At 45.6% G+C, this 27,851-nt stretch overlaps 1 protein-coding gene across 1 annotated transcript in view; it reads right to left on the reverse strand.

Moving 5' to 3' along the window:
• Window positions 1-589: 589 nt before the first annotated feature.
• LOC116984991 (C-type lectin lectoxin-Lio2-like) overlaps window positions 590-27,851 on the reverse strand; it is a 66,368-nt gene continuing 39,106 nt past the window's right edge. The window contains exons 4-6 of the mRNA XM_033039352.1: window positions 3,443-3,583; window positions 1,383-1,491; window positions 590-657 (exon numbers count right to left, since the gene is read on the reverse strand). Of these exons, the coding sequence (XP_032895243.1) occupies window positions 590-657; window positions 1,383-1,491; window positions 3,443-3,583 (318 nt within the window). The remainder of the gene's footprint in view (window positions 658-1,382; window positions 1,492-3,442; window positions 3,584-27,851) is intronic.

A 27,851-nucleotide genomic window follows, 5' to 3' on the forward strand; every position in this document is an offset into this window, starting at 1 on the left:
AGCAAGGTGCCCCGCAAAGGTGCGTTCCCTGTCACAACTATACTCCCCGTGTAATGTTGAGTTAGTCCCACTATCTCTCTCACTCTCCCTCAGGCCATTGACTGGCGGGTTGGGCAAGGCTTGACTTCCTTCACATCATGTTCCGACACCTGTGCTGAGGAATTTCTGGTCCCAGTTCATCTTCTGCAGCTCACCCACAGGACTGTGAAAGCTCTCTCCCTGCAACTATTCCACTAACTCCCCATGTATCCTCTCCACAGCCTTTATTTCTCTCCCAGGTGCGGTGTCCGGGACCCGACACACCAGGTGCGGCCGAAGGACAAGAGTTCATTGTGTAAAGTCTGTGCCGCCTTCTCCTCAGCGCAGCACTGAGTGCAGAGGTGGGGAGGAAGCAACAGTGGGACAGGAAGGCTGCGAGAAACTGGACTCACACAACACCAAACACACAGCTCATGATGCAGTTCTCTTTATTATTGGCTAAGAAGCTAAGTGAGTACAGTCACCACAGACAGTGAGAGCGGCTACAAAGAAATCAAAGCATTGGATCCACTGCTGGAAAGGATGAGGGGATAATTCTGGAGTCTTCTAATCACAGTCTGTAGGAACAAACATAACGCCTGCGTGATCGACATGACTTATCATTCCATAATCCCGCACCTAGAAGCAAGAAAAGAGGAAAGCATTTACCGGTTTGTCCACAAGCAAAATGCTGCAGATTCCAGAAATCTGAACTAATACTGGAAATATTCAATTGGTCACTTAGCAAGTGGAGAGGAAACAGAATGTTCATTAAGGGAGCTGTTACAGTATCTCTGTTCCTCTCTCCACAGATGCTGCCTGACCCACTGAGTATTTCCAGCCTTCCCCCTCCCTGCATCCGACCCCATCAACACATCTGTCTGTTCCTTTCTCCATCTACCTCTCCCTTAAGTACATCTGTGCTCTCTGCCTCGATTACATGCTCCTGATCCCCACCTGCTCCCCACACCCAAGTCAAGAAGATTTTCTCTCTTCTCGCTTTGATTTATCGGTGGCTATTTCACATTCACACAGTAAATCTGGTTTCACACTTGAGGAAACATCCTCTTGACATCCCCCTATAAATCATTCACCACTGTATCTTCCTCTAACTCCAGTGTTACCCCCTTGTACATTCCTCCTGCACAGTTACACTCGGTGTCTGTTCCCCTGACTCCTGCATTACATCCCATATATCCTCCTCTCACTGCTGGGCAGTCAGTCCAGTTCTGCAGAGTACAGAACCCATGAGGTTGGTTCACTCCCTCTGTGTAACTGCTGGTCTGTGGAGGTAATCTCTTATTCAATACAGTATCTGAAATCAACTTCCAACAAAACAATATTTCTGTCATTGTTACACTTACGACGAAAGTTAGTTTCCACACAATCTTCGTTCCAAAGGTTATTAGGTTCCCCACAAGCAAAGCGTGAGTATCTGTATGCAGATCCATCAATCCATTTGTAATGACCTTCCTGTGGGTATAAACAATGGTCATTGCTGTTGGAATGCTGAGTAAGCTGCCACATAACAGTACAGGGATGAGCTGTACCTGAGCTGGAGTGAGAGCAGAATAAGAGCAGCCGGGACAAGTAGGGCAGTGGATGGGAGTTTAAACTATGGACTGGCAGGGTGGGGAAATCTCATGTAAGTAACAGAATCTTTGGGATGAATGTGACAGGATCTGAGAGTAAAGGTCAGAGAAGAGGAGCAATGGTAACTCAGAAAATGAGGAAAAGATGGTAATTCCACACAAATACAAAGTAGGATCTCCCAGAGAAAGTCGGTGAACAATGAAGAAAAGAACTGTAGACCCCTGCAGACCAATGAACACAATGCCAAACCCAACAGGAGATGGAGACAGTGAGTTGTAGCACGGAGCCTGTTGTGTGTGTGGAGGAGTGGAACACTGGGCACTTCACCCACTCCCTCGCCCCTCCACCCCCACCGGCACCAACACTGCTCCTCCATTCAGTGGGTCTTTGGTGAATTTTACATTTCTTTGACCTTCAGGGACCAGCCCAGATCAGGAGGACATCTGGAATATTCACTGCCCAGCCCAAGAACTCGAGAGGCTTTGAATGTGTCTGAAGGTTTAGCGGATCCATTCCTCGGGGGAGTGAATACCCCAAACTATTACTGACCTCCAGCAGGTTATTTAAATTCAATGATTCATTTCTTCCTTCAGAGAGTTTCAGGGGAAAGATTAACCGGAAGGATTAACCAGAACCAGGGACTGTGGAGAAAGGGTTTGTGAATAAATGCAGTGGTACAGGAATTCACATAATTTATTCAAAGCTGTGGAGACCAGTTCTCGAGGGATAGAGTTGAAAAGCAGAGGTTGAGTGGGACTGGGATAGAACCTTGGTAAGACCACACTTGGATACTGAGCACAGTTGTGGTTTCCATGACATGGGAAAGGCACAAGTACACCAGTGAAGGTGAAAACATATTTCAGGGAAGGCTGCAGAACTGAGACATGGTACTTCCCAACAAAGGTTGGACCAACCATTGCCCTTTCATCCACCAGTGGCTGAGGGTGATCTCCCTCTCCCTCTTTCTCTCTGAATGTGTCTACCTGCTGTAACCGTGGAGCCATAACTACAATTAACACGGATATTAAAGGCAGATGCCTGTGTGTGGGGTGGCTGAGTGGGTCACTGGGACCCACCTTCAAACTATGGCGATGGAATAGGGTCGACGTGGAGAAATGTTTCCACTGGTGGTGCAGTGGAAAAGCCGGGTGAATAAATATAAAGTAGTCACTGATCAACCCAGAAGCCTCATCCAGAGAAACCCTTTTCCCCAGAGTGTTGGTGATGTGACTGACTGCGGTGAGGGGGCATTGAGACCGATCAGAATCTCACGTTTAGGTGGAAGACAGTGAAGCTGATGAGGGGGAAGGAAAGTCCCAGTGACGGTGTGAGATGAAGGAGGGTGAGAGGAGGCTCATGTGGAGCAGAAACAGACATATGAACATGAGGGATTTCATTTGTTCACAGGACATGGTGACAGTGACCGGACCTGCATTTATTGTACTTCCGTGATCATCCTCTGACCATGTCAGACGGCAGGTAAGGGTCAACACATTGATGGATCTCTGGAGTCGTGGTGAGGCCAGACTGGGGAAGGAGGGCAGATTTCTTACCCTGAAGGACAACAGTGAACCAGACGAGTGTTTACAACAGTCCAGTAGTTTCAGTCCCCATTACTGATGGTAACTTGTTTCTCCAGAGTGATTGCAGTTTATTTACTTGGATCCAAACTACGTACCTATGAACAACGATGTGACCCCAGAGATCCATCAATGTGTTGACTGTAACCTACTCTCTGATATAGTCAGAGGATGATCAAGGGGGAACAACAAATGCAGGTCTGCCCAGTGTCATGAGGTCCTGCAAGATAACGTGTCACTAATAAACTTACACAGCATTTGTCGTTGAGACCAATCCAAGCGGTTTGTCTTCCTCCATGCCCAAGCCAGATCACTCGGGAAATGAATGCGTTTTCACAGTACGACCTGCTAGAAGCCAGATGTCCATGACGTCCTACGCATCTGCAGTGATGCTGAAAACAAACAAAGTATTTTATCTCTTGTTTCAACCACCGTGTTTCATCCCCTTGTTCGTCATTCAGTAAATCATCCAAAGTGAAGTGGACATTCAGCAACTTTGTTCCCTTCAAATAGAGGTCTAGTTCTTTAAACACTTTGGTGTCAACCCCAGCTCCGTGTTAACTCCTGGATGTGGAGTTTCCCCTCAAATCCCCAATATTTCACCCACTGGTCCGAGTGATAGAAACCGGAGCCCACGGCTGCAGTGAAGCGCACCCTGGAACACAGGGACTCATCGCAGGCAATTCAACGAGAAGCTGTGCTGTGAGTTCATGGGATTAAACCAGCATGGCCAATGTTCCCCAGGCGTCCCAGCGCACACTGATGCAGTGATAGAGCTGCTGCCTTACTGTGCCAGTGACACGGGATCATGGGCATTCTCCTTATGGAGTTTGTATGTTCTCCCTGTAAACAAGTTTGTTTTTCCTGGTGCTCCGGTTGTAGTCAGAGAGTGATGCAGTTTGGAAACAGGCCCTTCGGCCCACCTCGCCCACACTGGCCAACAATGTCCCAGCTACACCAGTCCCACTTGCCGGTGCATGGTCCATATCCCTCCAAAACCTGTCCTATCCATGTACCTGTCTAACTTTTTTTAAACAATGGGACCGTCCCAGCCTCAACTACATCACAGTATGGTATGGCAACTGCTCTGTCTCCGACCGGAAGGCATTGCAGAGGGTGGTGAAAATTGCCCAACGCATCACCGGTTCCTCGCTCCCCTCCATTGAGTCTGTCCAAAGCAAGCGTTGTCTGCGGAGGGCGCTCAGCATCGCCAAGGACTGCTCTCACCCCAACCATGGACTGTTTACCCTCCTACCATCCGGGAGGCGCTACAGGTCTCTCCGTTGCCGAACCAGCAGGTCCAGGAACAGCTTCTTCCTGGCGGCTGTCACTCTACTCAACAACGTACCTCGGTGACTGCCAATCACCCCCCCCCCCCCCCCCCCCCGGACACTTATTATTATTTATTCAAATCATTTGCTATGTCGCTCTTCCAGGGAGATGCTAAATGCATTTCATTGTCTCTGTACTGTACACTGACAATGGCAATTAAAATTGAATCTGAATCTGAATCTGAACTACCTCCTCTGGCAGCTTGTTCCATACGTTCACCACCTTTTGTGTGAAAAAGTTACCCCTCAGATTCCTATTAAATCTTTTCCCCTACACCTTGAACCTATGTCCTCTGGTTCTTGATTCCCCTATCTGGGCAAAAGACTGTGTATCTACCTGGTTTAATCCTCTCATGATTTTGTATACCCCGATAAGATCTCTCCTCATTCTCATGCACTCCATGGAATAGAGATCCAGCCTACACAACCTCTCCCTATAGCTCACACCCTCTGGTCCTGGCAACATCCTCGTAAATCTTTTCTGAACCATTTCAAGCTTGACAATATCTTTCCGATAACATGGTGCCCAGAACTGAACCAAATATTCTAAATGTGGTCTCACCAAAGTCTTTTACAACTGCAACATGACCTCCCAACTTCTATACTCAATAATCTGACTGATGGCCTAAGTGCCAACTTATCTACCTTATCTTCCTGCGACTCGACCTTCAAGGAACTATGCACCTGTACTAGATCCCTCTACTCTACAACACTACCCAGAGGCCTACATTTACTGTGTAGGTTCTGCCCTTATCCAACATCTCAAAATGCAACACCTCACACTTCTCTGTATTAAATTCCATCAACCATTCCTCCGCCCACCTGGCCAATTGATCCAGATTCTGCTGCAATTGTTCGCAACCATCTTCACTATCTGCAAAACCACTAACTTTTGTTTCATCAGCAAACTTGCAAATCTTACCCTGTATGTTCTCATCCAAATCATTGATGTAAATGACAAACAGTAATGGGCCCAGCATCGAACCCAGAGGCACACCACTAGTCACAGGCATCCAGTGTGAGAAGCAACCTTCCACCATTACCCTCTGCTTCCTTCCATGGAGCCAATTTGCTAACCATTCTGCTATAGTATCCCTCCTTGGACCACATGCGATCTAACCTTCCAGAGCAGCCTAACATGTGGAACCTTGTTGAACGCCTTACTGAAGTCCATGTACACACCATCTACAGCTCTGCCCTCATCAACCTTTTTGGTCACATCTTCAAAATAATCGATCAGAGTTGTAAGACACGTCCTTCCACTTACAAAATCATGCTGACTATCCCTAATTATGCTTTGCCCATCCAAATGCCTGTATATCCTATCCCTTAGATTATTCTCAAGTAACTTACCAACTACAGATGTCTGAAACATAGAAACATAGAAATTAGGTGCAGGAGTAGGCCATTCGGCCATCTAGCCTGCACCGCCATTCAATATGATCATGGCTAATCATCAAACTCAGTATCCTGTACCTGCCTTCTCTCCATACCCCCTGATCCCTTTATCCATAAGGGCCTCATCTAACTCCCTCTTAAATATATCCAATGAACTGGCCTCAACTACCTTCTGTGGCAGGGAATTTCAGAGATTCACCACTCTCTGTGTCAAAAATGTTTTTCTTATCTCGGTCCTAAAAGATTTCCCCCTTATCCTTTAACTGTGACCCCTTGTTCTGGACTTCCCCAACATCAGGAACAATCTTCCTGCATCTTCCTGCAACAATCTTCCTGCCTGTCCAACCCCTTAAGAATTTTGTAAGTTTCTATAAGATCCCCCCTCAATCTTCTAAATTCTAGCGAGTTCAAGCCGAGTCTATCCAGTCCTGAAGAAGGGTATCAACACGAAACGTCACCTATTTCCTTTGCTCCATAGATGCGGCCTCGCCCAGCATTTTTGTCTAACTCCAGATGTTAAGCACACTGGCCTATAGTTCCCAGCATTTCCCCTGAAGCCCTTCTTGTAAAGGGGTACAACATTTGCCACCCTCCAGTCTTCCGGCACCTCTCCTGCATTTAAGGAGGACTCTGAAATTTCAACCAGGGCTCCTGCAATTTCCTCTCTAGTTTCCCACAATGTCCTCGGATATATCAGATCAGGCCCTGGAGATTTGTCTACCTTCAAACAGGACAGTACCTTCAGTACCTCTTCAACAGTAACCCTGACTGCTCTCAAGACAATTCCAGTGACTGCTCTCAAGACAATTCCAGTGACTGCTCCAATTTCCTCCATCCTACTGTCTTTCTCTTCTGTAAATACAGAGGAGAAATACTCATTTAGGACCTTGCTCATCTCCTGTGGCTCCACACAATGGTGACGGCTTTGATTCTTGAGAGGTCCCACTCTCTCTCTCTCTAGTTACCCTTTTCCCCCTTATGTATTTATGAAACTTTTGGGATTGTCCTTAATGCTACCCACCAGAGCTATCTCCTGGCCCCTTTTTGCCCTTCTGATTTCCTTTTGTAGTTTATTTCTTTGTTCCCAGCGGCCTATACCTGCCCCATGCATCCTTCTTGTTTTTGACTAATGTTTCAATTTCCCTCGTCAGCCAAGCTTCCTTATGTTTGCCGGCTTTGCCCTTCACTCTAACGGGGACATACACGTCATTAGCTTTCTTCAGTACACTTTAAAACATCCCACTTGGCCGATGTTCCTTTCCCCTCAAATAACCTGCTCCAGTCAACTTGAGCAAGACCTTCTCTCATACCCTTAAAGTTGGCCTTACCCCAGTTGAGCATTTTAACGCGTGGACTCTCTCCGTCCCTATCCATAACTATCTTAAACCTAATTAAATTGTGGTCACTGGTCCCAAAAGGCTCCTCCAATCACACTGCATTAACTTTCCCTTCCCAATTTCCCAATACTAGATCCAGTGTTGCCCTCTCACATGTGGGGGCCTCCACATACAGCTTAAGAAAACTCTCCTGAACACTTTTGAGGAATTACACCCCATCTGAACCCTTCACACTATGATATTCCCATTCTATTTTAGGAAAGTTAAAATTGCCTACCACAACAACCTTATTTGTCCTGCAGCTGTCGGCAATCTCCCGGCACATTTGTTCTTCTAATTCCCCTTGACTATTCGGGGGTCTGTAGTACACCCCCAGCAAGGTGATCATCCCTTTCTTGTTCCTCAGCTCCACCCATAGAGCCTCATTATATCAACCATCCGTAATGTCACCTTTGATCACTGCCGTGACATTCTCCTCAACCAACAATGCAACCTCCCTTCTTCTTTTTCCCTCACCCATGTTTCTCCTGAAGCTCCTGTACCCTGGAACATTGAGCTGCCAATCCTGCCCCTCCCTTAACTAGGTTTCAGTCATGGCTACAATGTCCCAGTCGCTCGTACCTATCCATGCCCTAAACTCATCTGTCTTACACGCCAGGCACCTTGCATTAAAATACGTGCAGTTTAACCCAACCCTCCTTCCTCACTCTCCGCCTTTCCCCTGCTTATTCTGTGCACTAACTTTTCTCACATAACCCTCCATAGCAACTTCTAGCCTCTCCTGTGCTTCTGTCCTGCACGAGATCCCACCCCTCTGTCAATCTACTGTAGTTTAAACCCTCCTGTGTAGCATGAGCAAACCTTCCCAGTAGGATGTTGGTCCCTCTCCAGTTTCGGTGCAACATTCCATGATGTGAAGGTTTGTCAGTTAATGGACAACTGTAAATTGTCACTAGTGTGTGTCGGACAGAACTAGTGTTGAGGGATCGCTGGAGTCTGTGTGCTGCAGGGCCTGTTTCCAAGCTGTATCTCTAAACTTAGCAATCGCTGGTTTCAGGGACTTACCTCAGCACATCCCCATCGCAATTTCTGATGGAAAAAACGGTAACAGGATCTTGTAGGATGATAATAATGCCAATGTGAACGACATCGTCTATAACATCCAAGGTTCTGCAGAGTCTCCTCTGGTTCGGTGGAATTGTTTGCTCCTGGAAGATAAAGAGAATGAGGATTTTAAACCAACATGCCGACTGAAGAGTCGTCCTGAGTGAGACCTATTGCCTTCTTTTGGCACATATCCTCTCATACATCTCTAAACCATTCATGTCTATGGACATGTGTAAGTGCCTTTTAAATGCTGTAATTCTACCTCTCTGCAATGCTTCCTCTGGCACCTTTAAAATGTTCCACTTGAACCTTGAACCTATGCCCTCTGATTTTACATTCCTCTGCACTGTGCCCTTCTACCCTACCCATGCTGGCCAGTGATGTGGCCAGAGAATTGGAATTACATTTCTATTGACCACCATAACTACAACCATCCTCTGTCTCTGTCCATTGTACCATTGTCAGCACTCTGGCCATCCTCCCTCAAGCCTCCATCCTCACCCTCACAGTGGGTAAGTACAATGCATCCATTACATTGGACCAGTGCCTGCAGAACCTTCTCCTCTGCAATCCTTGGGTTCCTGACAGAGAGTCACATATCCCTCTTCCTGCAACTCTGTCTTCCTGTGAAGCGTCACCGTGGATAAATCTCTGTCTCCTGATGTGGAGGAGAGTCTCCAACTCACCTTCCAACTCAGCAGCTCTGAGATGAGTATCCCAGACAAGAAACATTTCCTGCCACATCCCGACCAGTCCCAATGACCACAAATTCCCATGTTCCACAGTCCCAACACAGTGCCTGTGCATTCATTCCTCACACCAATATATTTCTAAAGCTCCTGGAATCAATGGACCTTACCTGCCACATCACTGGCAAGCAGTGCGGTCAGCACCAAAACCCACACCAGCATCATGTTTCCTTCCTCGAACCTGAAACACAAGAAAACAATTCATCATTAGTGTCAAGTTTCACAGTGAAGGTGGGCATATCCTGCTGCCATTCCCACCTCTCTGTCTCCCAGCTCGCTGTGTCGATGAGGTTTCCAATGCTGTTGCATCCTTATATACGTGTAGTACTGGCATCTTGGAGGCTTTTGGAACCATTGGAATCAAACTCAATTGGCTGCAGCAATCTACGTAAAACTTCTGATGACCAATCACTGACTGACAGATTAGAACAAGATGAACAGGAAGCCACGGAAATGTCTTGTGAGCTCCAAGTGTGACTGTAGAATGTGGCACTGTATCTGAACACTGAGGGATGGAAACTGTAGATTGTATTTATGGTCCCATTATGTGTTTATGGTATTAGGATCTAATGAATATTATCAACAGGAACAATTAAGATGTAACATTTAGACAAATACATTATTATTGACCCAGAACACCTCACTAATTCCTTTACTCACTCTGGTCTATTTCCTCTCCTTTTCCCATCACAGTGGAAAGTCCCCCTCCGTCACTGATTCAGGAAAGTTTGTAATCCATTTGTAAGAATTGGTTCAATTCAACATCTTGGCCACTTTTGAACATGGAGCTGGAGTGAAGTCTGGCCAGAAGGAGCATGGAAAGATGGGGAGATAATGGACTGCTTGATGCTTGTTGCATTTCCAGGCACAGCTGAGGGAGATGCCTGCAGGAACATGATGTGGGAAGGAATCCACAGGATCTCCAGTGGGGTGGGATTGATGGGCCAAATGGCCCTTTCTTTCTCTGGATTTTCTCTTGTTCCCCAATCACTTCACACTCCAGAGGCAGATCAAGTGGTCTCTTGGACCCATTGTACTCTCAGCTCCATCGTCAACCCCTGGTAGAATCATAGAATGAACCAATGATCCTGCACAGCAGGGGGCCATTTGCCCCATCCTATCTGTGTCATCTCTTTGATCGTGTGATCCATTTAGCACAATTCTGCTACTCTTTCCTCGAACCACAGGAAATTGTTCCTTCACACATTCAGCCAAATCCTTTGAAAGTTATTTTTGACTGCTTCCACCAGCCTTTCAGTCCGTGAGTTTCAGATCATGCCAACTTCCTGAACAAAACTGATTCCTCCTGTCCCATCTGCCCCATTTGCCAATGACCTCAGATCTCCATCCTCTAGTCCGTGCTCCTGCTGCCTGGCAGAGAGCTCAGTAACTGGAATTCACGGAGCGATGCGCTGCAGCATTTGTTACCTCATCACCTCAGCCAGCTGGGAGCCACTCGCTGAGGGAAATCACCATCACCTCACCGCCGATTTATTAGACCATTATTTCCACACATTGAGAAGTTTGTGAAGGTCCCAGATTTCCACAACATCATTCTCCTGTAGTCTCTGCGATCACAGACACCGGAAACAGTTTCTCATCATTTACTCCAACAAATCCACAGTGGGTTTGAGGGAGTGAGGCAGAGTAGAGGGATCTGGGAGTGCAGGTGTATGGTTCCCTTAAGGTGGAGATGCAGGTAAATTGAGTGGACAAAAAGCCTTTGGGCACTTTGGCTTTCATTGGGAGGTCATGTTGCAGTTGTATAAGAGGTTGGTGAGGTCACATTTAAAGTATTGTTTTCAGTTCTCGGCAGGAAAGATGTTGTCAAGTTGAAAATTTATGAGGATGTTGCCAGGACTAGAGGGTCTGAGCTATAACGAGATACTAAGTAGACTGAAGCTCAGGAGGATGAAGGGTGATCTTATGGGAGTGTATAAAATCATGAGAGGATTAGATTGGGTAGATGCACAGTCTCTTTCCCAGAGTAGGTGCATTGAGGACCAGTGAGGACCAATGATCATGAAATTCTCCAATTACACAAAAACTCTCTCTTCCCTTGAATTTTCCCCTCCCCACCATGTGCGCATACCTTCGACGTATTCTCTGCCTTGTTTTCAAGGAGCCTCACTCTGGCCTCACCTCCTGAATGCAGCTCTCTGCTCCGTGTTTGGACCAAGGCTGTGATTTGGTTCAGAGCCGAGTGATCTTGATGAAACCCACACTGAGCGTGGGCAAGTCGATTATTGGGGGGGGAGTGACACTTGCCCGCACTGTGGACAACTCCTGATGATTGGGAGCAGCCTGATTGTCTGGTCATTAGCTGGAGATAGACAAAATGTTCTCCTCTGGAGAAAAGGAATAGGTGACATTTTGGGTCGAAACCTTTTTACAAATTGAGAGTCAAGGGATGAAAAGGGAACTGGTCCTGTGTTTGTCCTCCGGTTGTCAGATATCAGGACTGGGCATTAGGAATGGCCTGGAGAGTTTATTTTGTGAAGAAAAACACAAGCTGGTCATTATTTAATTAGAATGGTTCACGGTAGGAGCCTGTGGAAATTTGACGGTTGATTATGCAGAAGCTGAGCGGTTGCAGTAAAACCACAGCTGATCTCAGATTGTTTAGGAGAGGAGAGTTACATAACATGTTTCTGATTAACACTTCTTACTGAGGGCAGATTCGTTACTTTCCTTTGTAATTTTAAAATATGATCAATTTAATCTTGTGATGAGTGAATGTTGATAAAACTGGAAATAACTGCCCAAAGCAATTTGCTCAAAAATGCTCATCATGCAATGCTTTGGGATATCATTGTGTGTTTAACCCCTGAAGCATTTAATGTAAGGACCTTAGTGAATGTTTGGAGTCACATCGTGGTCAGAGCAGCGATGACCAGCAGGTTCCATCCAAAGGAGCTTCGTTGAAGAGTTGGGTTTTTACAACATTTACTGAGACGTTCTTACAATATAATAATGACAGTCTGTGCATTCTGAGCTCCACAGTTTTTCTGTAGCTCCCACATTGTTCTTGGATCAGGCTCCAGAGATTTGTGCTTTAAGACATCTAACAGCTCCTCTGCTGTAATGCTGACTATAACCAAGAGGCCCCCATTGACTTTCTTGGGCTCCCTAGTCATCATGTCTTTGCCCAGAGTAAAAATAGGGGAGAAATATTCACCGGAGACCTCACCCATCCCCTACGGCTCCACAAATAGATGTTCACTTTGGTATTTGATGGGCCATGCCACCAACGTGGTGTTGTATTTGTTGGTTCACCGGCTTGAACGATGGCTTCATCTGTTAGGGGTGCTTCAGTCTCTTTCCTGGGTGTTTCATGGGTCTTTCCAGAATGCAGTTCTTTGCTCCGTGTTTGGACCAAGGCTGTGATGTGGTTCAGAACCAAGCGATCTTTGTGAAACCAGCACTGAGCATGGGCAAGTTTAATCTTGGAGGGTATGTGACACTTGCCCGCACTGTGGACAACTCCTCATGATTGGGAGCAGCTTGATTGTCTGGTCATTAGCTGGAGATGCTTGATTAACTCAGCAGTTTAGGAAGCATATCTGGAAAAAAAGAATAGGTAACGTATTTGGTCGAAACCTTTCTTCAGATTGAGAGACAAGGGAGATGGAAAGTAGAGGTATGAAAAGGTTCAAAACAAATAAGAGCTGGCACTGATGGGTATGGAAAGATGGAGCCCACAATGCAAAGAGTAGGAGCAAATGGGTCCTTTTCAGAATGACAGGCAGTGACTAATGGGGTACAGCAAGCTGCTCAGCTCAAACCACCGCAGCAGGTTGGAGGCTAGGCAAAGCAGAAGTCGGTCCGGCCGGTAGACTCCGATGAGTCCTGCACGGAAGACACACCGCCCGAGAGCGGCAAAGGTGACCATTTGTCCCGCATGGAGAGGTTGATGGAGCAAATGCTCCAGCGGGACTTGCTCCTGGAGATGGGGCAAGTCTGCCAAGTGAGTGCATGCACACCCGCAACAGTGCAATATCCAGCACTGACCATCGCATCTCCCTCAGCAGAGGGGAGCGTTGGTGACCAGGGCTGGGCTGGTCAAGAAGAGGGGTCTTTGGCTGTAGATGATAGCAGTATGCTGTGGATGCAGGTACAGGAAGAGCTGCTGGGAGTGGTAAACCGCTACGCGGGTAACACCGCGAGCGGGACAGACGTTGCAGTCCAAATTGGCGGCCAGTATTGACTACCTGTCCTTCAAACCACTACAAGAACAGGTAGTAAATGAGGCATTGCAATTATACACGCCCCCGGAGAATTGCATTTCACTCAATGTACCGGTTGTCAACAGCCAAATCTGGGGGTACATTGGGTTGGGCATACGAACCCAAGAAATAAAACTCCAAAAAAGTCTGAAGCTCCTGACGTCAGCCATTACATCATACGCTCGTTCCGTGGATCGTGTCGAAATGACCAAGAACCAGCAGGCCACCCTGGCTCTACTGTGTAACACACAGTACAAGATAAATAGCCTGCGGAAAGAGGCCATAAGACCTGCCCTCAATTCCAAATTTGCAGGTTTGTGCAAATCTCCGACCTCACAACCTCAAATCCTGCTATTTGGAAAGGACCTGTCGAAACAGGTAAAAGATCTGGATGAGGAGTCGAAAGCGCTTGGACTCATGAGGGCAGGCCTCGGAACGAGCAAGGCCAAGCAACCCAGACGGCAGCACCCCTAAGCATCCACCAGCAGGAGTCAACATCATGGTGCTGGTGAAAGCGTGGGGCCCGCATATCATCCCCAGAGGTAGTTTTTAGGCCAGTGCCCAGAGCGGACCCCATGGGCGATGCGCCAATCCCATACAGCAACACCTCGATCGATGAAGAACCGGAAACCCAAGAAATTAACATTCCACCAGTAAGCATGGAGGTAGGTGGGTCTGGTTCCTTTCAGAACATAAAAGGTTCAGGGCCTCTACTAACAGCATGCACCCCACAGGGAGTTTACCCTCTCACAAAAAGAAAAATGCGAGGGACAGGCAGAACTGGTGAGATTACATACAAAAGGAGTCATAGAGAAATCGGAGCATGACCCTTTGGAATTTGTATCAAATATATTTACAAAAACCAAGAGAGATGGTGGAGGATGTCGCTTCATCATTGACTTGACGACACTGAATACTTTTGTCCAGTATATACATTTCAAAATGGAAACATTTGTTACTGCCAAACAATTGATTTCCAGAGGATACTTCATGGCATGCATCGATCTAAAAGATGCATACTATTCAGTACCCATTCATAAGGATCATCGTAGATACCTAAAGTTTAACTGGATGGGGCAGCCATGGCAGTATAAAGCGTTGCCAAATGGGATAACATCAGCCCCAAGATTATTTACCTAGATATTAAAACCAGCCTTGGCAATACTAAGAAAACAAAAACATATTGTCATGGCATATCTTGATGACATTTTAATAGTGGGCAAAACCCTGGAATTGGCTAAATCAGCAGTATTAGCTACTATACAATTGTTTAAAACTCTGGGGTTTGTTATACATCCAGATACATCTAAGTTGACACCATCCACAACTATGGACTATCTGGGATTCACAATTAACTCAGTCCACATGTCTGTAACATTGCCAAATAAAAAAACAGCAGAATTGGCAAAAGCCTGCAACAAATTAATGATTTTACTTCGGAGTCACGTGAGTGACTACGTGAAGAACCCGCTCACCGTGCATGCGCGGCATTGCGTTCAGCAGTGCAACAGCGGCCGCATCGGGAGTCAGGCGCTCCCTCTACAGATTGAAAGACAGACCGTCAGGTAGGTAAACTGAGGTCGGGTTTCTTTCACAGGAGAGCCTTCTGCTTTGTTTTACAGGCAGAGAACAAAAAGGCTCTTGAACAAACCTGTCCCCCGCTCGACTCCAACGGAGGAGCATTCCATCTGTTGGGCGCAGCAACAGGCGGGAGGACCGCTTACCTGGTGCTCCGCCATCCCAGACACTGTGCCGAGCCCAGTCCCGCTAGCGCCTGAGCAGCGGGCTGGATGTAAAACCACCCGAAAAAGCATCTGGCCAGTGGCTTCCGAACTTGTCGGACGGGGACGTCTCTCCACCCGCACGGAGGAGAGACAACCACCTGAGCTGCATAGAGCGGCTCCTGGAGCAGGTGCTCCAGCGAGACGCGCTGCGTGAGGGGCGATCTAGCAGGGGGATTTCAGGCATTCCCTCCACAGTGCCTTTGTGCACTGCCCATCGCTTCCTCCTTACCCGAGGGTAGCTTTGGTGACCAGGACTGGGCTGGTCAGGAAGAGGGGACGCTGGCTGAAGAAGTCGGGAGTATGCCAGGGGTGCAGGACCAGGAAGAGCTGCTGGGTGTGGTGGACCGCTACATGGCAGCCCCACGTGCAGGAAGGCCATTAGAGCCTAAACTAGCGGCCAGCATCGACACCTCTCCAACAGGCCCCTACAGGAGCAGGTGGTTAATGAGGCCTTAAAAATGTACACAGCTCCAGAAAATTGTGAGTCCCTCAAAGTGCCGGCTGTCAACAGCGAGATCTGGGGGCATGTCGGGACAAATATTCAGAACCAGGAGCTGATACTGCAGCGGATCCTCAGGCTCCTGACGTCAGCCATCACATCATTGCTCGTTCTGTGGACAATACGGAGATGACCACAAACCAACAAAACACTCTTGCACTGTTGTACAACACGCAGTTCGAGATAAATAACCTCCGTAAAGAAATCATAAGACCTGCCCTAAATCCAAAATTCGCGGGGTTGTGCAAAACTCCAGTCACTGAGCCAGACACACTGCTCTTTGGCAAAGACCTCACGAAAAAAGTAAAAGATATGGAAGAGGCCTCTAAAACTTTCGGTCTCATGAGGGCAGGCCCCGGGATGAGCAAACACAAAACAACAATACCCAAGCGGCAGCACCCCATCGCGTCCAACAGTCGACGTCTACCATATGGGACTGGTGAAAGCTCGGGGTCCGCATTTATCACCGGAAGTCTTTTTTAGACCAAGGCCCAGAGCGGACCCCATGGAGAATGTGCCACCCCCCAACATCACCGCCACGTCAGACAACGCGCAAGACTCGCTGGTCTGGGAAGAGACCGAAGAAATACCCATAACCATGGAGGTAGGTGGGTCTGGTTCCTACCAGCATATAGAAAGTAGGGGCTGAATACTAACAGGGGGGAGATTACACCTGTTTAAGGGAGCATGGGAGTCTATCACGAGTGACAAGTATATACTCAATAGCATTAGTGTATACAAAATACAATTGCCACCAGTTCAACATTCACCCCAGAGGGTCTTTTCCCTCTCAGTTAAATAAAAACGAGAGGGACAAGTTGAACTGGTGACACTAATCACAAAGGGTATCATCGAAAAAACAAAAAATGAACTTGGAATTTGTATCAAATATATTCACAAAAACCAAAAGAGATGGTGGATGTCGCATCATCATTGACTTAACTTCACTAAATGAGTTTGTTAAGTATGTACATTTCAAAATGGAAACGCTTGTTACTGCCAAACAACTAATTTTCAAAGGATACTTCATGGCAAGCATTGACCTCAAAGATGCTTACTATTCAGTACCCATTCACAAGGATCATCGCAGACACCTGAAATTTACCTGGATGGGGCAACTATGGCAGTTTAAAGCATTACGGGTTAACATCAGCCCAAGATTATTCACCAAGATACTAAAACCAACCCTGGCAATTTTAAGAAGACAAAAACATATTGTCACGGCATATCTTGATGATATATTAATAGTAGACAAGACCATGGAATTGGCTATATCAGCTGTATCAGCTACCAAACAGTTGTTCGAAACCCTGGGATTTGTCTTACATCCAGAAAAATCTAAGTTGAAGCCATCCGCAACCATGGACTACTTGGGCTTTACAATTAATTCAGTCCACATGTCTGTAACTTTGCCAAAAGACAAAACAACTGAATTGGCACAATCATGCAACAATTTAATGGTCAACGAACGACCAACTATTCGACAAGTAGCAAGAGTAATTGGGGAAAAAATAGCAGCATTTCCGGCTACACAATTTGGACCTTTGCACTATCAAAACTTACAAAGAGCAAAGGTACAGGCATTAAAATGACATGCAGGTCATTATGATCGTATCATGAAATTACCCACTGAAGCAATATCAGAGCTACAGTGGTGGGCAGAAAACGTTTGGCATAGTTTCAGCCCTATCATCATCATTAACCCTACTTTAGTTATCCAAACAGATGCCAGTGCTCAAGGCTGGGGAGCGACTAATCCTGGTTCACACTCACCTCTGTCAAAGACAAATCAAAGCTTTCCCGGATCATCAATCAAGCAAGCAAAATAACTGGCAAAACTCAAAATCAATTATCAGTACTCCACACCGAGGCAGTAAAAAGGAAAGCCAACCTCATTACACAGGATCCCACCCACCCCCTGCACAAGTCCTTCCAACTTCTGCCATCAGGCCGCTGATATAAAGTCCCCCTATCCAAGAAAAACATTCACTAAAACTCATTCATACCCATTGCCATAAACAGCTTGAATAAAAAATGAACAATGGACAAATTAACCCTGACGCACTGTCACTTTACACATATCCACAACTTTTATCTTGTCTATTTTTACAGTTTTTAATCTTTATATTTGCTTTTAAGATCTATACACACTGTGTGTGCTCGCAGAAATCTGTTGTATGACTGCTTATCAGTACATTGTCCTGTCTGTATGTTGAGCCACGTCAAAGAAGATTTTCTGTTACGACAGACAATAAAGTTTTCTGAATCTGAATCTGAATCTAACTCCATATCCAGCACAGGTGGTAGATGGACTAACCTAGAGTCATCATTACTACTTACACTGGGCATTAACTATCTAGAGATGTTGGGTGCCTTTTATGGATTAAAAGCGTATGCATCCAATATGCATCACTTGCATGTACGGTTACAAATAGACACTACTACGGTGGTGGCCTACATTAACCATATGGGCGGCATAAAATCGATATCATGCAACAAATTGGTCAACACAATTTGGCAATGGTGTGTCAAAAGACTTATTTGGCTATCAGCAACTTACCTGCCAGGTAAGCTAAATACAGTGGCAGACACCAGGTCACGCAAATTTAATGACAACACCGAATGGATGTTAAACCCCAAAGTGTTTGCAAAGATTATTAAGCAATATGGCACGCCAGATATCGACTTATTTGCATCAAGGCTAAATCACCAGGTACCTATGTATGTCGCTTGGGCACCAGACCCTGAGGAACAGCGGTAGATGCGTTCGCGCTGGATTGGGGAAATTTCTTCTTCTATGCATTTCCTCCCTTCTGCCTCATCAGCCGTGTACTACGCAAAATACAAATGGACTCGGGTATTTTGATAGTACCCGACTGGCCTACACAGCCATGGTTCCTATTACTCCACGACATCCCTCCGAACATCCACAAGAAAACAGTACTTGTCCAGCATCAAAAAGTGGGAGAAGTACTGCTTGGATACAGGGACCACCTACTCAACCGCTACAGTTACCAACGTACTGGAATTCCTGGCGAACCTTCACCACGATGAAGGACTCAGCTACAGTGCCATCAACACAGCTAGAAGTGCCCTGTCAGTCTATTTAAAACAAGCTCCAGGACAACAAGCCATGGGGTCCCACCCGCTGGTGGTCAAACTAATGAAGGGTATTTACAACTCTAACCCCCCTAGACCAAGGTACACCCATATATGGGATGTCAGTGTGGTCCTGACATACCTCAGGGGATGGCCACCAGCCAGATCCCTCAACCTGGAACAATCTACGCTCAAAACAATCATGTTGATGGCACTTGTATCTGCACAGAGGGTCCAGTCACTACACCTATTGTGATTGGAAAACATGATCACAGCTCCAGACCAGATCTCTTTCATTATCCAGGGACTGATCAAACAGAGCAGACCAAGAACACCTAATCCAGTCGTGGAATTCCGGGCTTACCCGCCAGAACCATGGTTATGTGCCATGACCCACCTACTGTCCTACATAGACGCAACCAAAAATATTCGAGGGAGTGAAAAAGCCTTATGGGTCAGTCATAAAAAACCTAATGGTTCGGGTGACGAGCCAAACCATTTCGAGATGGCTCAAGCAGGTACTAAAAGCTGCCGGGATTGACACTAACATGTACAAATCTCACTCCACCAGGGCAGCATCCACATCAACGGCCGAAAGAATGGACGTGCCGATAGACCACATCCTGGCTACAGCAGGATGGTCGAGGGAAACAACGTTCAGAACTTTTTATAACAAGCCGTTGTCAAAACCTGTTTTATTTGCAGAAAAGATTTTACAGACTGCAAATATTTAATTTAAGCCCAGGGGAGCAGTTTAATTCTTGTTGTTATTGTTAACAAATACCTTTGTGTTTTTCTACAAACAGATTCATTGGTTGATTACGATAACACACTTCCTCCCTCAAGGACTTCGGCAGTGAGTGAAGTAATAACTGTTACACGGTTTGAAATCACAGAGCTTTAAAATCTTCACGTAGTCACTCACGTGACTCCGAAGTAAAATAGTAAGATTAAACGAGAACTTACCAGTTTGAAGTTTGAGCTGTATTTTATCAGGAGTTACGATGAGGGATTACGTGCCCTCCGCTCCCACCCTCAATAATATGGGTCAAACTGATGTCTCCTTTTCTTTACTATGTTTATTTCAATAACTGTGTCTATCTGTGATTCCACACCGCTGCTTTGAAGTATGCCGTGCATGCACGCTGAGGGGGTTCTTCACGTAATCCCTCATCGTAACTCCTCATAAAATACAGATCAAACTTCAAACTGGTAAGTTCTCGTTTAATCTTACTATTACCAATCAACCAACTATTCGACAGGTGGCAAGAATAATTGGGAAATTAGTCGCAGCATTTCCAGCTACCCAGCTTGGACCTTTGCATTACCAAAACTTACAAAGAGCAAAGGTGCAAGCGCTAAAACAACATGCAGGTCATTTTGATCGACCCATGAAATTATCAGCTAAAGCAATATCAGAATTACAATGGTGGAAAGTAAACTTTTGGCATAGTTCCAGCCCCATCATTATCAATAACCCAACAATCACGATACAAACGGACGCTAGTGCTCAAGGCTGGGGATCAACTAACACTATATCTAGTACGGGTGGTAGATGGAATATACAAGAATCATCACTACTACAGACACTGGGTATAAATTATTTAGAAATGTTGGGTACGTTTTATGGGCTAAAAGCTTACTGTTCAGCTATGCACCATTTGCATGTCCGCCTGCAAATTGACAATACCACAGTGGTGGCCTATATTAACCATATGGGCGGGATAAACTCGATATCATGTGATAATCTGGTCAACACAATCTGGCAATGGTGTGTCGACAGACATATTTGGCTATCAGCAATTACCTACCAGGTAAGCTTAATGCAGTGGCAGACACCAGGTCACGAAAATTCGAAGACAACACCGAATGGATGTTGAACCCCAAAGTATTTGCTGAAATTACAAAGCGATATGGAACACCAGATATCGATCTGTTCGCATCCCAACTGAATCACCAGTTATCAACATATGTCGCTTGGGAACCAGACCCTGAGGCAGCAGCTATGGACGCGTTCTCACTGAATTGGGGAAAATTGTTTTTCTATGCTTTTCCCCCCTTCTGCCTCGTCAGTCGGGTTCTACGCAAAATACAAATGGACTCTGCTTCAAGTATTTTGGTAGTACCCGACTGGCCTACACAGCCATGGTTCCCTGTGGTCCTTAACATGGTCACTGAACCACCCATGACCATTCCCAGAAGACCAGATCTGTTGCTCCACCCTGTCACAGGCGAGAGTCATCCGTGGCATGACAGAATAAATCTGTTGGGTTGCAGAATTTAAAAAGACCATTATTGGACCTGGGACTATCAAACAGGACCATGGACATGATGACAGCATCTCACCGACAATCCACCAAGAAACAGTACCTCTCCAGCATCAGGAAGTGGGAAGCGTACTGTTCAAGAACTGGGGCGACATATAGAACAGCAACAATAACGAACGTGCTGGAGTTCCTGTCCAGCCTTCACTACGATGAAAGTCTGAGTTACAGCACAATAAATTGTGCTAGGAGTGCGCTGTCAGCCTATCTATGGCAGGCACCAGGACAACAGTCCATAGGATCACATCTGCTGGTGACCAAACTAATGAAAGGTATTTTTAATACAAACCCCTCTAGGCCAAGGTACACCCAGATGGCAGCAGGGAGCAGGGAGGTTCTACTGCAGTTGTACAGGGTAATGGTGAGACCACACCTGGAGTATTGTGTACAGTTTTGGTCTCCTAATCTGAGGAAATACATTCTTGTCATAGTGAAGAAGTACAGATATGGTTCACCAGACTGATTCCTGGGATGGCAGGACATTCATATGAAGAAAGACTGGGTAAACTCGGCTTGTACTCGCTAGAAATTAGAAGATTGAGGGGGGATCCTATAGAAACTTACAAAATTCTTAAGGGGTTGGACAGACAAGATGCAGAAAAATTGTTCCCGATGTTGGGGAAGACCAGAACACAGCGTCACAGTTTAAGGATGAGGGGGTAATCTTTTAGGACCGAGATGAGAAAAACATTTTTCACACAGAGAGTGGCGAATCTGTGGAATTCTCTGCCATTGTTGGTTGTGGAAGAGGTGATAATAAAGGGATAGATGGATACGGACAGTGGAACTGGGAGGATGGCTAGGGTGTAGGAGGGGTCGGGCGAGAGGGAATGCAAAGGTTATTTGAAATGAGAGAAATTAACACTCATACTGCAGGGCTGTAAGGTGCCCAAGCAAAATATACGGTGCTGTTGCTTAAATTCACAGGTTGCCTCACTCTGACAGTGGAGGAGGCCCAGGACAGAAAGGTCAGTATGGGAATGGGAAGGGAAGTTTAAACATTTGGCAACCGGGAGATCATGTTGGCTCAGGCGGATCGAGCATAGGGTTTCAGCAATATGATCGCCCAGTTTGAGTTTGGTCTCGCCGATATATAGGAGCCCACACAGAGAACAAAGAATATGGTAGATGAGGTTGGAGTAGGTGCAAGTGAATCTCTGCCTCATCTGGGCTGGATTAGTCCAGCTTTATTGTGGCATCCAATTTATGGGCCAATACCTGGTGAAGACTTTGGAGAGGAAAAGAAGTTTGGAGACAGGGTGGATGGAAGGAAGGCTCTAGGAATGGTTGTTGATTGGAGGGGTGATGGTGCCAGTTGATGAAAAGGGAACTGGCCCTGTGTTTGTCCTCTGGATGTCGGATATCAGGACTGGGTTTTAGGAATGTCCTGGAGTGTTTATTTTGTGAAGAAAAACACAAGCTGGTCATTATTTAATCAGAATGGTTCAGGGTAGGAGCCTGTGGAAAGTGGTAAAAGACGGTTGCCAGTCGTATGCAGAAGCTGAGCGGTTGCAGTAAAACCGCGGCTGATCTCAGATTGTTGAGGAGAGGAGAGTTACATAACATGTTTCTGATTAACACTTCTTTCTGAGGGCAGATCCGTTATTTTCCTTTGTAATTTTGAAATATGATCAATTTAATCTTGTGATGAGTGATTGTTGATAGAGCTGTAAATAACTGCCCAAAGCAATTTGCTCAAAAATGCTCATCACACAGTGTTTTGGGGGTATAATTGTGTGTTTAACCCCTGAAGCATTTAATGTGGGAGTAAGGACCTTAGTGAATGTTTGGAGTCACATCGTGGTCAGAGCAGCGATGACCAGCAGGATCCATCCAAAGGAGCTTCACTGAAGAGTTGGGTTTTTACAACATTCCAACAGCTTCATTTACTGAGATGCTCCCACAATATAATAATGACACTGTACAGTCCTCTGAGGTAGAACATTTTGAATATTCCCAATCCGCTCCACCAGAACATATCTCTGCTAAGTAATACATGATGACCCCACCCCTGTTCTAGATTTCCCAGAATGAGGAACAGCCTCTCATTATCCAACCCTCAATCCCTTCTCTCAATCATTAATACATTTGCTCTAAGTTTCACTGAGTTTAGCCTGATTTCCTCAATCCCTCTTCAATACACATATCCTTCATTCCAAACATCCATCAGGTGAATTGATGCTGCAGTGACTCCAAGGCAAGTATTCACTGCCTTAGGAACAGAGGCCAAAACAGTGCCCTGAACTGCAAATGTGGTCTCACTGAAACACTGGAATTTCATTGAGACGTCTTTGCTTTTGTTCCCCAAGCCCTCTTAAAATACAGATATCATGTTATTTGACTTTATCATTGGTTGTTTCAGCTACAGATCATCTTTCTAAACCAACATGCCTGCACCTCTCCACACACCAACATTTATAATGTTGCTAACCACATAAAATGTTCTGTTTTGCTATTTCTCACAACTCATCGATACCAACTGATTTGTCTGAGTTTGCCTCATATCCCACTTAAGGTTTCCGATCCAAATGTCTTTTGAATTTGTTCTTGTATCTACCACAACCATTTTGGCTGGCAATTCAATCTTTATATTTAAATTCTCTTTGTGCAATAGTTGCTCATCAGATGCCAATTTAATCTTTCCCCTCTCACCTCCCTCAATGCCGTTAAGGTATTGATATCCCTACCCTGGGAAATAGATTGTGTGCATTCACCCTATTAATGCCCTTTATTATTTTACACATCATCAGTAAGATTATACCTCAATCTTCTTTTCTCTCAGGAAAAAAGCCATAGACTGCCCAAACATTTTTCCCTTTAAACTCAATCCCTCCGGTTCAGGCAATATCCTCATAAATCCATGTCACAAACAAACATACCACAGCTGGTTTTCTTACTAGATTGTAGTTCCTAGGCTTATCTTTGGAGCCTTCCTTGAATAAAGACAAAACATCAGCCACACTCCAGTCTTGTGGGACTTCAGCAGTGGCTAACGATCATGCATATATATCAGCCAGGGCAACTGTGATTTTTTCCGTAGCTTCCCACATTGTTCTTGGATCAGGCTCCAGAGATTTGTGCTTTAAGCCATTTAACAGCTCCTCTGCTGTAATGCAGACTATAACCCAGAGGCCCCCATTAACTTTCTTGTTCCCTAGTTATCATGTCTTTCCCAGAGTAAAAATAGGGGAGAAATATTCATCGGCGGTCTCACCCATCTCCTACGGCTCCACAAATAGATGTTCACTTTAGTATTTGATGGGCCATGCCATCTCCCTTGATCAGATCATAAGGCCATAAGAGTTAGGAGCAGGAATAGGCCATTCGGCCCATCAAGTCTATGCCATCAATAATGGCTATTCTATCTCTCCCTCCTAAACCCATTCTCCTGCCTTCTCCCCGTAACCACTGACACCCATACTAATCAAGAATCTATCTATCTCTGCCTTAAAAAAATCCATTGACTTGGCCTCCACAGCCTTCTGTGGCAAAGAATTACACAGATTCACCACCCTCTGACTAAAGAAAATCCTCCTCATCTCCTTCGTAAAGGAATGCTCTTTAATTCTGAGGCTATTAACTCTCGTCCCATTAGTGGAAACATACTTCTATCCAAGCCTGCACTCTATCCAAGTCTTACACTATATAGTAAGTTTTAATGAGGTGCCCCCTCATCCTTCTAAAGTCCAGCGAGTACAGGCTGAGTGCTATAAAATGTTCATCGTATGTTAACCCACTCATTCTTGGGATTATTTCTTGTAAACCTCCTCTGGACCTTCTCCAGAGCCAGTACACCCTTCCTCAGATATGGTGCCCTACATAGCTCACATTGCTCCAAATGCGTCCCGACCAGCACCTTATAGAGCCTCAGGATTACATTCCTGTTTTTGTAATCTATCCCTCTTGAAATATATGCCAGCAATGCCTTTGCCTTCCATACTACCGATTCGACTTGCAGATTAACCTTTTGAGAATCCTGCACCAGCATTCCCAAGTCCCTTTGCACCTCCGATTTCTGGATTATCTCCCCATTTTGAAAATAGTCTACACCTTTATTGCTACGACCAAAATGCATGACTCCACACTTTGCAACAATATATTTCTGCCAATTCTCTGCCCACTCTCCCAACCTGTTGAAGCCCTTCTGAAGTGTCCCTGCCTTCTCTACATTACCTGCCCCACATCTATTTTCATATCATCTACAAACTTGGCCACAAAACCTTTAATCCACTCATCCAAATCATTAATATACAACGTAAAGAGTAGCGGCCCCCAACACTGACCCCAGTGGAACTCTGGTAGTAACTGGCAGCCAACCAGAAAAAGCCTCCTTTATTGCCACTCTTTGCCTTCTGCCATCCTGCCAACCTGATACCCATGCTAATATCTGCCCTTTGATAATGTGGGCTCTCATCTTCCTCAGCAGCCTCACATGTGACACGCTATCAAAGGTATTCAGAAAATCTAGGTAAACAACATTCACTGACCCTCCTTTGTCTGGCCTCCTAATTACTTCTTCAAAGAATTCCAGCAGTTTCATCAAGCAAGATCTCCCCTTCACAAAATCATGCTGACATCTGCCTATTTTATCATGAACTTCTATGTACTTCATAACCTCATCCTTTATAATGGACTCTAATTTACGTACTTTCCTTAAAATATTTACAAAATCTCTTTGGATTCTCCTTAGTCTTTTTTGACAATGATATCTCATGTCCCTTTTTGTCCTCCTGACTTCCTCTCAAGTATATTCCTGCGTCCTTATACTGCTCCAGGGATTCACTTGAGCCCAGCTGCTTGTACCTGACCCATGCCTTCTTTTCTTCTAAGTCTCAATATCACTTTCCATCTCAATATTGCTTACCATCCCCTACTCCTGCCAGCTTTGCTCTTCACTCTGACAGAATGTTGAACTCTTGACATCTTAGTTTGAAAAGCCTCCCACCTGTTGAACATCCATTGGCCCACAAACAACCTCCATCTATCAACTTTTGCAAGGTCCTATCTATATATCCATTGCTCCAGAACATTAATTTGTGGATCAGGACTGTCCCATTCCTTAATCAGGAAAAAGCAGGAGGCATGGTGCAGGTATAGGAGGCTGGGATCAAGTTTATCCCTGGAGGAGCATTGGGGCTGGGGAGCTTACTTAAGAAGGATATCAGGAGGGCAAAAAGGGAGCAGGAGATAGCTCGGTCAGATAATATTAAAGTGAATACAAAGTGATTGTATAAGTACATTAAGGGCAAATGTGTATCTAGAGAGAGAATAGGGGGCCTCAGAAACTAAAACAAACAAAATAGAAACCAAAATAAACAATAGGTGCAGGAGTAGGCCATTCGAGCCAGCACCACCATTCAATATGACCATGGCTGATCACCCCCAATCAATACCCCGTTCCTACCTTCTCCCCATATCCCCTGACTCCGCTATTTTTAAGAGCCCTATCTAGCTCTATCTTGAAAACATCCAGAGAACCGGCCTCCACCGCCCTCTGAGGCAGAGAATTCCACAGACTCACCACTCTCTGTGAGAAAAAGTGTTTCCTCATCTCTGTTCTAAATGGCTTACTCCTTATTCTTAAACTGGGGCCCCTGATTCTGGACTCCCCCAACATCGGGAACATGTTTCCTCCCTCTAGCGTGTCCAAGCCCTTAACAATCTTATATGTTTTAATTTGAACCCCTCTCATCCTTCTAAACTCCATAGTGCACAAGCCCAGCTGCTCCATTTTCTCAGCATATGACAGTCCCGCCATCCCAGGAATTAACCTTGTAAACCTACGCTGCACTCCCTCAATAGCAAGAATGTCCTTCCTCAAATTAGGGGACCAAAACTGCATTCAATTTTCCAGGTGTGGTCTCACTAGGGCTCTGTACAAATGCAGAATGACATCTTTCCTCCTATATTCGATTCATCTTGTTATAAAGGCCAACATGCCATTCGCTTTCTTCACTGCCTGCTGTACCTGCATGCTTACTTTCATAGACTGAAGTACAAGGACCCCCAGATCCCGTTGTGCTCCCCCTTTTCCCAACTTGACGCCATTTAGATAGTAATCTGCCTTGCTGTTTTTGCTACCGAAGTGGATAACCTCATATTTATCCGCTTTAAACTTCATCTGCCATGCATCTGCCCACTCCCCCAACCTGACCAAGTCACCCTGCATCCTCATAGCATCCTCCTCACACTTCACACTGCCACCCAGTTTTGTGCCATCTGCAAATTTGCTAATGTTACTTTGAATCCTTTCATCCAAATCATTGATGAATATTGTAAATAGCTGCGATCCCAGCACCGAACCTTGCGCTACCCCAATAGTCACTGCCTGAAATCCCTACTCTTTGTTTACTGTCTGCCAACCACTTCTCTATCCATGTCAGCACTCTACCCCCAATACCATGTGCCCTAATTTTGCCCACTTATCTCCTATGTGGGACCTTATCAAATGCTTTCTGAAAGTCCAGGTACACTACATCCACTGGCTCTCCCTTGTCCATTTTCCTAGTTACATCTTCAAAAAATTCCAGAAGATTAGTCAAGCATGATTTCCCCTTCGTAAATCCATGCTGACTCGGACCGATCCTGTTACTGCTATCCAAATGTTTGGCTATCTCATCTTTTATAATCGACTCCAGCAACTCCCCCACCACCGATGTCAGGCTAACTCGTCTATAATTCCCTGTTTTCTCTCTCCTGTCCTTCTTAAAAAGTGGGATAACATTAGCTACCTTCCAATCCACAGGAACTGATCCTGAGTCAATAGAACTTTGGAAAATTATCATCAATGCATCCACGATTTCTAG

The sequence above is a fragment of the Amblyraja radiata genome, chromosome 21, assembly GCF_010909765.2.
Source record: "Amblyraja radiata isolate CabotCenter1 chromosome 21, sAmbRad1.1.pri, whole genome shotgun sequence".
Classification (NCBI taxonomy): Eukaryota; Metazoa; Chordata; class Chondrichthyes; order Rajiformes; family Rajidae; genus Amblyraja; species Amblyraja radiata.